At 41.1% G+C, this 14,082-nt stretch overlaps 1 protein-coding gene across 2 annotated transcripts in view; it reads left to right on the top strand.

Moving 5' to 3' along the window:
* The window catches only part of LOC307267538 (partitioning defective 3 homolog), a 381,172-nt gene that overhangs the window by 139,815 nt on the left and 227,275 nt on the right, over window positions 1-14,082 (top strand). For both annotated transcript variants that reach the window (XM_080049880.1, XM_080049879.1), the window contains exons 4-5: window positions 4,776-4,948; window positions 8,387-8,524. In XM_080049880.1, coding sequence (XP_079906006.1) covers window positions 4,776-4,948; window positions 8,387-8,524 — 311 coding nt within the window. The remainder of the gene's footprint in view (window positions 1-4,775; window positions 4,949-8,386; window positions 8,525-14,082) is intronic.

The following is a 14,082-nucleotide window of genomic DNA, read 5'->3' as shown; positions in this document are numbered from 1 at the left end:
TGCCAGTGCCATTGTAAAACAGTCAGACCTTATTAGTTGATGTGTAAGTACATCTCACTCATGCCTATCTGAATCTGTGTTTCTATAATCTAGAAAGCATGATCAGCAGCACTCTGATGGCAATGGGAAACAGATTGGCCTAATCTAGTGTCTTTAACAAATAACAATGTTAGCATCATGTCAGGTTAGCATCATGTCATACTGATCTTCATTCAGAAGAATCATTCAGTTCAGCTGTAGGCTGGCTCTCCCAAATTTCTATAACTATATCATTTTAATTATAAAAAAACGTATGTGATGTAATCGTTGAGTGAGAATGGGTTTCAAATATAGAGAAACAATATAGAGGGATTATAATTCATTCTAAATATTTTATCCTCTTTGCGTCTGGAAAAAAAATCACGTTGCATGAAGCAAGATCGTTGTTGTCATGGTTTCAAAAGACCAAGATAAGTGTCCAGTAGAACCTGAGGCTTGAGGTATTCTGGGAAATATACCAAGGCTTTTAATCCACTTCAAGTGTCTTGGGTAACTCATGTTCACACACACACACACACACACACACACACACACACACACACACACACACACACACACACACACACACACACACACACACACACACGCGCACACACACACACACACACAAATCTCCATTAAAAAAGACCCATTTTGAGTTAGACAACACAGAACGGTGATTTGAAGGGAAGTTCTAGACAATTCCTATTCCTATTTAATCCAAGTTCCTATACAATCCCTGAGTATCTTTTTTTTCATTCCTTAATTTTTTTTTATTCCCTCTCTCTGTGTATCCTTCTCCTCGTCTTTCTGTATTTGTGCGTGTGTGTGTGTCATCTCAAAGCCTGTCATGTAGGATAATGCTGGATGTTAATTAGCCCTACTGTCTGAGGTGAATGCCATTAGAGTGCTGAACTGGATGTGAACCAGCAGTTACAGAGAAGGGGCAACATCTATTAAATGACATTATTTAATCTCCAATTAAGTCCAAGAAAAAATACACATTGTCTGGCCGTCTGGCTGCTAGTTGTGATTTTCTTTACTCAATTCCCAACTCCCTCTGGAGAAGACAACGGACAAACGGCCAACATAAATGAAACCTCATTTGTGACAGAGGAATACAGAGGTTATTTAAAGCTGCTGGAGGGTGCTGGCATGTTCTATGTCAGCAGAGTGGTTTGGTACTTTTAACAGGGTGTTGGGAAAGCTACTTTGAAAGTGTGGTTTTATAAGCTACCAGGTATACTGCAAGAGAACTTGACTAGCAGCAAGCACTTTTATTAACTCCAGTCACATAGAAAAAGTAGTTTGAAACCCCCTTGTTGCCAACTCTATACTTCTTGGTTGACAGAGAAAGTTCCTAGAAGTTTCCAGATGTAGTCATGTGGTCATTTGCATAATAAATCTTCCTGTTAGAGCCCCCTTTGCTCATAGTGGAGTGCATATGCAGTTTGACATATTGTGACAACAGATTTTTTTTGAATTAAATTGAATAGTGGCGGAAACGTTTCTGTTTCGGGCATATTGGGTGCTTTGGAAGTGAGACCGAAATTGTGTCGAAACATTGCACAAAAGTTGGCAACAAGAAGAGTTTTTATAGCATACAGTTTGAATGCAATGACTACACATCAGATTTGGTCCAATCACCGTTCAACTACTGTACAATCTAGTAAATGTAATACAATTGTAGAAACTTTGTGATGCAAATGCTGCCCTAATAGAATAAGTCCTGACTGTGGATTGAGGGCTGTGCTATGCCTCACATTGTGCCCAAGACTGGCCCCCCCCAAGAAGAAAGTTCTATATCTTTGGTACTTTTCAACGTGATTTGAAACAGTTTTGGAAGGCACTGACAATTGTTGATATCTGTGGCTGCGGATCAGAAAAAGGCTTAAATTTGTAGTTTTTTAAGGGCAGACACAAAAGTTAATATTGGATGCTTTTTTTCTCACTCTCTGATATGTATTAAAGCTGGGGCATATGATTTGGAGGAGAATCGGAGCCTTGCTCTGATTGGTCAAAGTGTACCGCTCATGTTCACTTTGACCAATCAGAACGATGCTTCGATTCTCCGTTCTTATTGGCTGTTGGGACTGTCCATTCACTTTTGCACCGACGTTGTTGGTGTAGAGCGTGTCAGGGAGGGGCCATAGGGGAGGACCAAAGAGAACAAGTGGAGCGGTTGAGGTATTTGGATTCAAATCTCTATCCCAACTGCTATTTTCTCCCCAAATCTTATACCCCAGCTTTAATGTATGTTTAGGGTTAAGGACACAAATGTGTTTGGCAAGTAAATAATGTATCACATACAGTAAGGCTAAGCCATTGATACCACCTCCACACAGGAACTATTCATCCTCCTATATGTTGCAGGCTTACATAAACGCAGGTGGAGGCTGTACTTGCGTTGGAGTAACACTCTTTTATTTGAAAGAAAACAAGAAGCGACATATTCCAGTACAGTGTGCCAGCGTTCCTCTCTCTCATGCTGTAAGCATCGACTCAGTCAAAAAACTTCTTATTCTACAAAATTAATAAAAAACACAACAACAACGGAGTTTCCTTCTTCTACTCAAAACCTCCTCAGTACTTCGATAGCCTTGCCTAGTGGCGGAACATAGGCATTACACCATAAACCCAGTTCAGACCAAAATAATCGCCTTGCAACGAGACGCAACTGCAACTACTTGCAACCGCTCGCAACGAGCTGGCCTGGACGTTCTAAAACCTTGCGATTTGACATGTTGAATCTTCTGCAACTCCTTGCAACGGCTTGCAACGCGCTGCAACGAGCAGTTCACATTACTGCGATTTCTCCCCCACAACGTTCTAAAAACCGTCTCGTCGCAAGCAGTTACAAGGTGAATCTTTGGTCTGAACTGGGCTTTAGAATATTAACAGGCATTACACAGGAAAACACAATCATGCATTCATATAACATATATCAAATAACTTGGGGGGTCTGAATTGACCTAGATTGCCCACCATAGCTAAATGAACACAATTTTGACCATGTAAACCTATACCTCTATACTTAAATTATATGTAATTCTTGTATATGTGCACCTATATGGACTTGATTGAGACTGGGCAGCTTTCCTTGAGGACACATGTCACATATACAACACAATACACAGTCATAGGAACTATGTATACTGCTTTTTTTTTGTACCGACGTTAATGCCACTCATAACAAAGAAAAATAGGAATCCTTGAAAATCCCAGTAACAGCAATTGAGCAAGGAACTAGAGTTACCCTGAGAGTAACTGTAGAATACACTTTAATAAGATTCTTAAACCTTACACGCCAATAGAAGGTTAAGCCCTGACCATAATGGTGGATTATCAGGTGGCAGAGAAATAAATAGCGCAAGTAGGAGTAGAATAAACAGGAAGGGAACAGAGAGGGTAGAAGTCATGTGAGTCACCGAGGTCAAGAAGGATGGATGCCTCTTGAGAAAGATTAGTGTTTGACAGAATAATGAAAGCAAGGCGTGTATGTGTCTACCTGGAGTATAAAGGCATTGACAAACACATGTTGGTCTCACCTTTATTTTTTGGGGATTCAGTCATATCCTTAAACCGTCTTCATCCCCTGGCTTCCCTGCAGGCGGTCAAAGGACACATCAGTAGCAAATCAAAACTCCTCAGTCCTGTCACAGTATTAACTATGTAAGCCGTGATTAAAATGCGTCGCTTCCACCACTAAGACATGTCTCCGGTGTATCAGATAGAAGCTTAGTGCCGGCATATGCTCACTGCAATGATCCACCAACGGATGGCAGGTGGTTACCCAACTATTTGCATAATTGTGGGTGAAACGCGCAGGCTGCTAGAATGTCATAAACAAATCCATATGGCCTTTTTTTTTGGGAGAAATCCAGATGATTCACACACCACGGTTGACGGATATATACTTACCACCTTTTCCCGTGTTAAAGACATTAGCGGGATTTCGCACTGAATGTTTTGACTGGCGTGTGAAGTGTGGAGTAACTACAATCTCTCTACGACGTGTTTGGCAGTTATGATCACATATGGGAACTTTATACTGAGTTTTATTCGCCCAATCATTCCAGCTGTAACACAGATCCAGTGTTTCCTGTGCAGTTCCTTGTAGATGCTTGATGGCTTGGGGTCATTGTGGTTGTGAGACCCGGTTTCAGTCCCGGGAAACTCTCCAGAATCAGCTTCAGTCGGTACTCAAGTGTGTAAGAATGACCCCGTAACTTGATATATGAACTAATTGCCAACGATTACCATTGTATTTGCTATTTTAAGGGGGAAGGGCTGAGCAAGGGGATGTATAATTATTTACATACATCATTTGTTCTCATATTTAAATTTTTAGATGGCTGTCTGGGTAATTTTCCAGCAAGAAAGTATAGGCTATCTATATTATATCTTTCTATTACTAAATTTGAACTCTAGCCAAGCCAAACCTCTTCTCTCATAGTTGAGTTGTGCAGTGTGTGTGTGTGTGTGTGTGTGTGTGTGTGTGTGTGTGTGTGTGTTTCCTTTTGGGCTCAAATGACCTTTTTGGGAAAACTATAATAACCACTTCCAATGCACTGGTACTGAAGTGGTCTCATGCGATTCAGACAGAACAGAACAGAACAGTGGTCCCAGAAATGTTCCAATACTTGTAACACAGTGACCTGTTCAACATGTGGATAAAGCAGAAAGTGGGTTTGAAGTGGCTTGTAACACTTATCCTTACCTTGTCCCCCCCTCTCTACTTCTCCCCCCCACCACAGACATGCCTCTCCATGTCCGTCGCAGCAGTGATCCCTCCCTGGCCGGCCTCGCTCCGGGCCAAGTGCCGCTTGTTCCAGAAGAACCATCCAGGAAGAACCCGGCGCGCTGGTCCTCAATAGCTGGCGTCCAAAAGCACAACCACAGATCAAACACTGGCAGCCTGGAACGAAAGGTAAAACATACAGTACAGTACATCTGGCCAGTAATGCATTGGTTAATTAGAATGTGTGTTAAGCTTGACTTTTAGACTACTTCCCAAAAAAAATACTACCTAATGTGATACATCACTCATTTAAACCTGCAGTGTGTAGAATTTTGGGTTTCATTTCCTAGCAGATTTTGTAGAACGTAATTATAATATCCATAAGTACATTTAATTTAGTGCATAATAGCTGAAAACATTTTTTGAATACTTTTTTCCCCCTTAGAAAGGGTCTCATATATGTCCATATTTCTGCATATTTTGGACCAAGGCCTAGTGCCGCCATCTTGAAAGTGTCATAGTTGGAATGTCATCAGGTGCATTGTTTAACATTTTGAATTGTTCTTGTCCTTGAGGGCCACTGTAGCTTCTGTTATTATTCGAAAGGGTTGGGGTTACCCTGGGAGCGCTGCATTCTAGAACTTTGTAGAACTTTCTTGATGATGTCATATTACACACTGCACCTTTAATTAAGGTTTGTATAGATCCAAAAATGTGTCGACTTTCATCAAAATCATTATTGCATTCATTCTGTATTACACCGTCAAGCAGTATGTAATATGTCTAACAGCATCTTGCCTGGAAGATATTTTCTGCAGTGCAGCAGTGCCACATGTGCTATAGCTGCATCAATTATGGTGTGAGTGATACAGTATTTGCTCTGAAATCTTCCAACCTCCAGCAGTCTCTCAGCTTTTCACTTATTTTTTCGTTCCTTCACTCCTTTGCACACCAAATCAAAGACGTAACACGTAGATATTAAACCTGTGCTATCCTGTTTGCAGATATCCAACAGCGGCATATGCTGTCTTTATCTGAAACCTGTTCTTTCTGATAACACCCACACCCACAATTGTTAAACACCTTCCCTTTCCTCGAAATTCACCTCTCCTGCTGCGTTTTAAGCCACTTGATTATGAATAATAAGAATAAAGCGTTTTCCAGGTACAGTACATCCTCCCTGCGGCTTGCGAAAGAGAAGGAAAGCCAATTAACTTCTCAAAATGGCTGCCCCCCTCGCGCTGCTCACAGACATTTAGTTCTTGCTGAGAAAGTGATATGTTCCCAATGAAAGAGAGGCAAATGCGTGCTTGGAACGTGACACGGCAAACCTCTGGGAGATTAGTGTGTCTGGAGGATGTGTCTTGATAATCCTATTTAAAGACAGTTTAGTTGTCATGGCCTCAACAATGTTATGGCAGACTCCCCAGCAGAGGACAGGTCGAATGCTTTTTAGACCGGTGCAGTTTACACTGATCAGAAAAACAGCATGTTTGAACATTTTTTTAAAACCAGGGGATTATGTACTCAAAACGAATATACTGGAGAGTGAGTGGGGAACTGAGCCAGTGAACTAGGGTGAACTGAGCCAGTGATAGAGTGTAGAACATCACATAACTGTCCATTTAGATGTTTTGTGAAAAGTCAAAATAAACCAACGTTAATGGAGGAAGAGACTTTGTCTTTGAGTGCAGTGGACAGATTGTAGAAGCGGTCTCTAAATGTGTAAGGTTTTAACATACAGCTCTGGAAAAAAATAAGAGACCAGTCCAAATGTTCAATGTCTCTTGTTTTTTTTTCTTGTTTTACTCTTTAGATGCTTGCGTTTGAGTAAAATGAACATTTTGATTTTATAATATAAACTGCTGACAACATTTCTACCAAATTCACAATAAAAATATTGTGATTTAGAGCATTTTCAATAAGTAATGCAGAGATAAAGATTGAAGAATAATCCAAACTGGTTTCTTAATTTTTTTCGGTGCTGTAAGTTTAGAACTGGCCACAACAGGAATAATTCTGCTATTTGTTGGTTCTGTTCTGCCCTGTGGGTTCCACTTTTGGTTGCTTTGATTGCACTGCTGGATAGGAAGGGATGCTTGTCATAATTTACAAAACATAATCTTATATCAAATGACACACAGATAATATCGCATTACCTCATCATACAACAACAGTGTATTACTTCCAAAGACAGCTTTGATAAGGACTCATTTTACACATATTTCATGGTGTCTGGTTGATATATAATTGAGTGGGACAAGGGGAATGCTATCAACTTTCTCTCTGAAATACATTTTGCTTGTTGTATGTTTTTTTTAAGGAAATAAACCATGACTGAATGCATTATTCCCATTTAGTTCTTGCCTCCCAACTGTAGCAGGTGATCATTAATCTGAATTAGGTCCTTTTAAGTCATCTTCCTGTTTGAAAAGTAAGGAGCTAGCACTGGGAAGAGGTTTTTCTTTATTAAAAATGGAGTCAAGGGAGTTTCCATACATCCAGCTGTCACATATTCACTGTCAGTCCATAATGAAGTCTGTTTTCAAGCAATCAACAACAGGTGTTGAATGTATTAGTCAGCATTAACTATGATATATGTATGACTTGGAGCAAACCTCGTTCTTACATAACCCATACATCAGTGACTTGCATTGCCAAACTACCATAATATGGATGCAAGCCATACCCTATAGTGTATCCCCATTGTCTTGGGTAATTTCCTTTACACAGTCCAGCAAGCCATTTTCTGGTCAATTCCCCTTAGAGTCCAGTTATGACGAATACAGGCTTGGTTCTGCTAAATCTCCACAATATAAGGCAACCAGAGTCTTCAGTCATCAGCCTGCACTGTAAACTCATCACTGTCTCTCAATGACTTTACAATACTCTAGGTCAATCCACGCTTAGCACAGTCGCAGTGGATAGGTGCCCATTGATTTACTGCTACCTCTCTGGTATCTGGGCTTCTACGCATTTTACAATCTGATGTGTTGTAAAAGTTTGTGGCGAGGGATCCATTGTCGCAGCAGCGTAGCATAGTGGTGACAGAGGCGGCGATGGCTATCATAGCATAGTCCCATGTGTGCAGCTGAGATTTAACAGACCCGTTTGCAGTGCTTTCCTCAGGCCCGGCCACACCACTCACAACTGTCCTAAAACACACATGGCTTATTGTAGCATGGGCTCTAACATTAATATGCTCTCATTTATTTTCAAATACCTTCAGCCATTCACCTGGATCTCAATGCCATGCCTAACAATGTCTGTAATGTAGTCTGTTTTTTTTCTCTGCTCATGTCCGCTGATGTTCGGCATAACCTTGGCAGGAGCATTTTGAAGGTGCTTTGTGTGTACTGAATGTCTTAAGAGGCCTCTTATTAGCGGCTCAGGTTTGCTCTGTGGAAGGGTTAGGGGGGTGAGGGTGGAATGGAGTGAGACTTCAATGAACAACACAGTATTGGTGTGAGGCACAAGTCCAAGATAAACTATCCAACGTCCCCCCACAACATATCATCTAGTCTTCCAGCTGCTATAATTAGCCACAAAGCTTTTCTGTTTAAAGGCTTAATTGTGGGGGAATGGAATCCGTCTTTGAAACAGTTTGTTGTTGCTGTTAATTTGCAGGGTAGAGGAGGCCACGCCTATCGGAGTCTTCCTCGAGATGCCAATGGCTGGACTGCTCAGTTCCAGAGAGAGATGACTCGATCTTCCCTGAGCGCCAACCATCCGATAGTGGACCGATGGCTTGACCAACAGGAACAGGTATGGAGGTGGACTCGATGGAAGACAATAGGCTCATTGTATTGAAGTTGAAAGACAAACACCTCCTGTTTGAAAACACAAGTGTCAAAAAGAAATCCAAGCAATACATTTACAGTAAACCGCAATGGTTAGGACGCACTGCCTGGAAAACGCCATATTGGTTTCTGTGCCAATCGTGAGTTCTTTCAGTAGACTGTGTATTAGCCATTGAAATGAGACCATTTCTACTGGTTTCATTCCTTCAGTCATTTTGGGCCACCATTTCTTTCATTAGAGTCACAGCAATCCCTGACCTCATGTTATACAGGAGTTATACGGTATACATTTCATATATAAGCAATAAGGAACACCTGTGGTTGCATGGTTTAGTTCTCGTAATAGGAAAATCCCCTTCATTGGGATCTTAGAATCACACTGAATATGTGTTACAGCAGATGGTAAGCACATCATTGGCAGATAACATAGTGATAAAGCCACACTTTACTGCTCACTGCCCAAGCCAACATGAAACTCCACCACTGACTCACATCAAGCTTCATACTTCTGTTCTGTGTAGTGATAACTCTCATATAAAATATCTGCACACACTGTTTTAGCTCAGTCGTTGCAGGTGTGTCTCTTCACTTCACACTCCTGCGCTCCGTTGGCACTTTGTGATTGTCTCACTCGGCGACTGGTCCCTGTGCTCCTCAGCCTGTCAGAGGAGAGAAATAATGTTCCCTTTTAAAAGTTATTAAAAGTGACAGGGGATCTCTGTAGGGAGAGTAGGAATGACCTTGGGAGGTGTTGAACACGCTCAGCTCCCTGTGAAGAGGATTTTCTACAAGTATGTATGTCAGTCAGTTCCCATCATGCACTGCTTCAGCTGTGTAGGAGGTGTTTAATATGTATAGCTGCTATAGAATGAAAAGAGCAAATACAGGGTGTGGAACATTGAGATATGGAAAAAAAACGTGTTCACAAGTCATTGGGAAATAATAAACCAGTCAAAATGAGTTGATTGACATTCAAGCTGCCAATCAAGTTCCCTGTGTTGTATTCCGTTCAGTTTGCCAGGAGTCTCTCCTTCTTGTCAGGGCCACCGTGCTGGGGTTTTCTGGGTGGTCTGTTTTTTTTAAATTCTCTATCTATCTAGTTCCATTGCAAATCAACCTGGCCAAGGTTGTGTATCATTTTGACAGAGGCCATCATTGTTTGAGAATGTGTTTTAATTCTTAAAGCTGCGTTCATAACCAAACGCAATGCTCAATATTTTATTTCCCCTGATCAACAATGGCTTCGATCAGACCCGGCGCGACAGTGTGCATGTCGGCATACAAACAACAAGAACACGGCCAACAACTGTGCCAAAAGACAAATAAACAGCACCTGAACGGCACAAATAGCCTAGCATTAAAACAGCATTGCAGAAAGAAGACAAATACAGTGCGACATAAACATACATTTAAACGTTTTAATCCCTAACCAAAATTGAGATTAATGTAAGGCTTCCAGGTTAATACTCAACCTAAAATCTGAAATGTTTATTTGATAGCTGTCATGGTCTGTCTTTGTCCTGTCTTGTTTGGTGGTTCCCTGTGTTTCCTGTTTTATTTTGGTATGTCTGTCTTGTTCCTCCCCATGTCCTGTCACGTTTCCCTCCTGTTTGATTACTGCTCCCTCCCCTAATGTGTTACACCTGTGTCATGTTGTGTCTAGTATATACACCCCGTGTCATCCCTTTGTTCCTTGTCTGTGCATTATGGTTGTTCGTGTCGTTGGTGGTGAGTCCTTGTCCTGTGTGTTCCCTCTGTTCCGTGTGTTACTTTTGTTACCTGTACTCCTGGACTTTTTTGACTTTTTGCCTTTTTGCCAGTTGGCCTTTTTTGTTGCCTTTTGAGATAAATAAATATTATTTTGCATTTGGGTCCTGCTTGCCTGCCTGCCACCCCGTAACAATAGCAACATCGATAGGTAACATTTCTGGTTGAATAACTGCAAAAATGCCACAGTGCGGGTACAATGTAATCGCCCACATTGTGGCTAATTATTGGTGTTATGTGAGTCGTTGTAGTCTGAAAACTTTATGATTGACCAAACACCAATTTGCTCATTAGAAATGGCACTGTGTCGCTCTGGTGTCTCTCTCCTTGACTTTCCCTCCCACACATGACGGTTTGAAATATTGTTTTCTTTGTCTGTTTCATTTGTGTGCAGAAGAGCAGCATCAAATTGTATGAGATTAACACACAGTGTGGATTAATTAAAAATAGTTGTGATCGGCGTTGGCAGATATAATGAATGTTCACACACACACACACACACACACGCTCCAATGTTTTAGGATAATCAGACTAATTAGCAGTTATCATGGATGATCTATTTCCTGTACTTTATTTTCCAGCCTCATCAGTTAAAATAAGAGCAAAAAACAAAGAAAAACTAAGAGAAGGCATCACACTAATGTATGTCTGTTGACTGAAACAACTGACCCACTCTTTACTGTGTATAAACGTGTGGGTGTCTGCATCTCACAGCAGCATCAGAAACAATACAACTCAAACATACAATCTTTTGAAAATTGTGCAGCAGCTCTGTCGCAGCCCACACCGTCGACTTGACTTCACCATATATAATGCAGGCCCTCCCACCCCCTGCTATTGGTTAGGAATGTGAAGACGGGCCTAGTAAAACAACACCGTGATTTCAACGCCTAACATACCAAAGAGGTTTGGGGCTGAAGTAGGACGACAACACACTTAACAGTACAGTCTGTGATTCTGATACACTTGGAGAGGCCTTTGACACTGCTTTGCAGAGGACCACATCTAGGTGCAGGGCTTTGTTAGAATAGCACAGTTTAAATATAGTGAATGCAAATTCAATCATCTACCAAAACATGGCAGTTTTGTGAGCGATTAAATTAAACCTAAAATATGATCATCTTGATTGAAATAATATTTGATTTGATTTTGATGATGAGTTTGGTATATTTGGTTTATATCTTTTGAAATGCAGTCTTTGGTGTTTTTACAGCTTTTATTTGTGCTAATGTTACGCATACAGACTGATCACAACATGTGTCATGTTTATCGTACTAGTCAATGAATTAACTTAAGTGTCAAATGGTTTAATCTGAGAATTTCAGCCACCCCAACCCTCCGCTCCCTTACACACACACACACACACACACACACACACACACACACACACACACACACACACACACATCCTGCCAAATGTTGCAAGTAGAGAAAAACCCTGCACTCTCTGTTTATACGCCAGAGCTTTATGAGTTATTCTTTATATAAACAGCTGACATTAACACTGGGCTATTATCCCACTGAATGAATGATAATGGGCCTTTCTGCTCAGCATCTCACACACACACACACACACACACACGCACACACACACACACACACACACACACACACACACACACACACACACACACACACACACCTACACATACATTTGCACGCTCATATTTGGATCTGTCTGGGTGGCTCTCCACTGTATTATTCCGTGGCCTTGATGAGGCCATTATCATGAGCTGTACCAAAAGGCAGCACTGACAGCAGCTGTCAATCATAGAGGGATTTTAACCCAATCAAAACGCCTCAGATGGAGGGACACAGATCTGTTTGAAGTACATATCCAAAAAGTTCAGAGTTATTATCATGTGTGAGATGTGTTATTTATAGAGATATTTGAATGGGTCTGACTTAATTTATTGGTTTGGTGATTGTCATCTTACAGTGTAGGCTGCTATTTGAAAAAGAGATATTTAGAGAGATGGGAAGAAAACTAGAGTGTTACATAACCAAGTAAAAAAAAAAAAAACGTGAGTAGAATCAGCTCTGATCAGACATCTTTGATCAAGCCTCCACTGTCGGAGTGCCTCTGTCTCTTTGTTGTCTAACTGAGACACCTTGTCTGGCGAATTTTCTAAAGGAAACCAAAGTGGCGAGATGCCCGGGAAAATCATTGAGCAAACATGTTGAAAGAGATGAGTCTGTTGAACTTCAAGCTAAAGGAAGAGAACAAGGAGCAGGGTGAACATCCTTTCCTTTTAGAAAAAAATGTCTCAACAAAGGATTGGCTTTTGTGCGGTCAACTACTTATGTACTCTATATACACCATAACCTTAAAGGTGAAGTAAGCGATGTATTTATGTTAATATAGTTGTTAAATCGCTCTTTATTCATACAGTGATCACTGATATAGTGTGCGCAAGTTTCATAAAGCCGATCTCTCAGTCACCCGCTCTGCATGTAATCGGCAAATAAACTTTTCGGGGATCCCACTACTGATATCTAATCAGAAGAGAGAACGCTATAAACCGGCACCCGTCTCACTGCCGGTGCACGTGCAGAGCGACAAATGGGTGAATGTGTATGTGCCTATAATGGTGGAGCAGGTAAAAATCCTTCCCAATGTTTGTTTTGATGGTTTTTATCATGTTTTATCACACTTACGGATCTGAGATGATGCTAGATGACTCGCTGCTTGAAGACCGCAGTGCATTAAAGTGCATTCCTGTCAGTGGCTGCTAACTGCAGTCACTGACAGGAAGTTAGTTTAACTGACCATTCCGCTTACTGAACCTTTAACAGTCAGTGTATTTCTGCCATAGGTAACGAGTGTCAGCAATACAAAAGAAAGACACAACAGATTAAAACAGAAATGTCGCTGTGGATCTGCTTTCAGTCCTGATATAACTAGCAACCTCAGCTTATTTCCCCACCTCATGTAACATGATTACAGCTTATGGCAACATTTTGGTTGAGGCAACGTGCACACAGGTAACACAGACCAGGGGGGTGTACTAACAAGGCCTGTGATAAAAAAACAATGCAATATATATAAAAATTCACATTTCATTAAAACAATAAAATTAATACAATGGCAAAGAAAACAAGTTATGCTTAGGTAAAATATCTATATAAAAAAAAATCTACTTCAATTCAAATAAATATATAAGACTAAAACCGTTGGCTCACCCAGTTCTTCACACATTTAGCATTTCAATATATTTGCTGTTGTTACTGAGTGAAGTTAGAATCTACTTTACCCGACTAGCATGTTGATAAAGCCCACACAGTCTGCAGGAGCCCGAGGCCAGCTGCGGGCAATGTTAGAACAGTTGAGCATGGAGTGAACTGCTCTGTTTCTCTCTGTACCTCTACCTCTGTCAATGCCTTAGAAACAGGTGTCTCTTCTCCCCTGCACTATCTTGTGAGAGCAGTGTTGTTCTGTGAGCACGCATTCTGTTAAGATGGAACTGGGGCCCATGTTTGAAACAGAGCAGATGGACAGAGAAAACAGCAACTCACATTCCAGAGCAGTTCAGTCAGTCCCCCTGTGCCTAACATAGACAACCTTGCACTCATCCAGGACTTGCCTCTTAATTCTTCCTGAAACGTACACAAGGTCAGCCGGCTCCAAAAAGGCCACGGGAGTACATAAGAGTCTATGTAAGAACACTTAAATCTATGCGTACATGCAATATGTACTCACCATGTCTTTTTCTTTAATTGCTGCCCGGTGGACCAGAGCAGTAGGTGCTGCTGCGT

The sequence above is a fragment of the Ammodytes marinus genome (assembly GCF_949987685.1).
Source record: "Ammodytes marinus genome assembly, chromosome: 21".
Classification (NCBI taxonomy): Eukaryota; Metazoa; Chordata; class Actinopteri; order Uranoscopiformes; family Ammodytidae; genus Ammodytes; species Ammodytes marinus.
The sequence above is the reverse complement of the archived record's forward strand: the minus strand, read 5'-3'. Positions and strand labels throughout refer to the sequence as shown.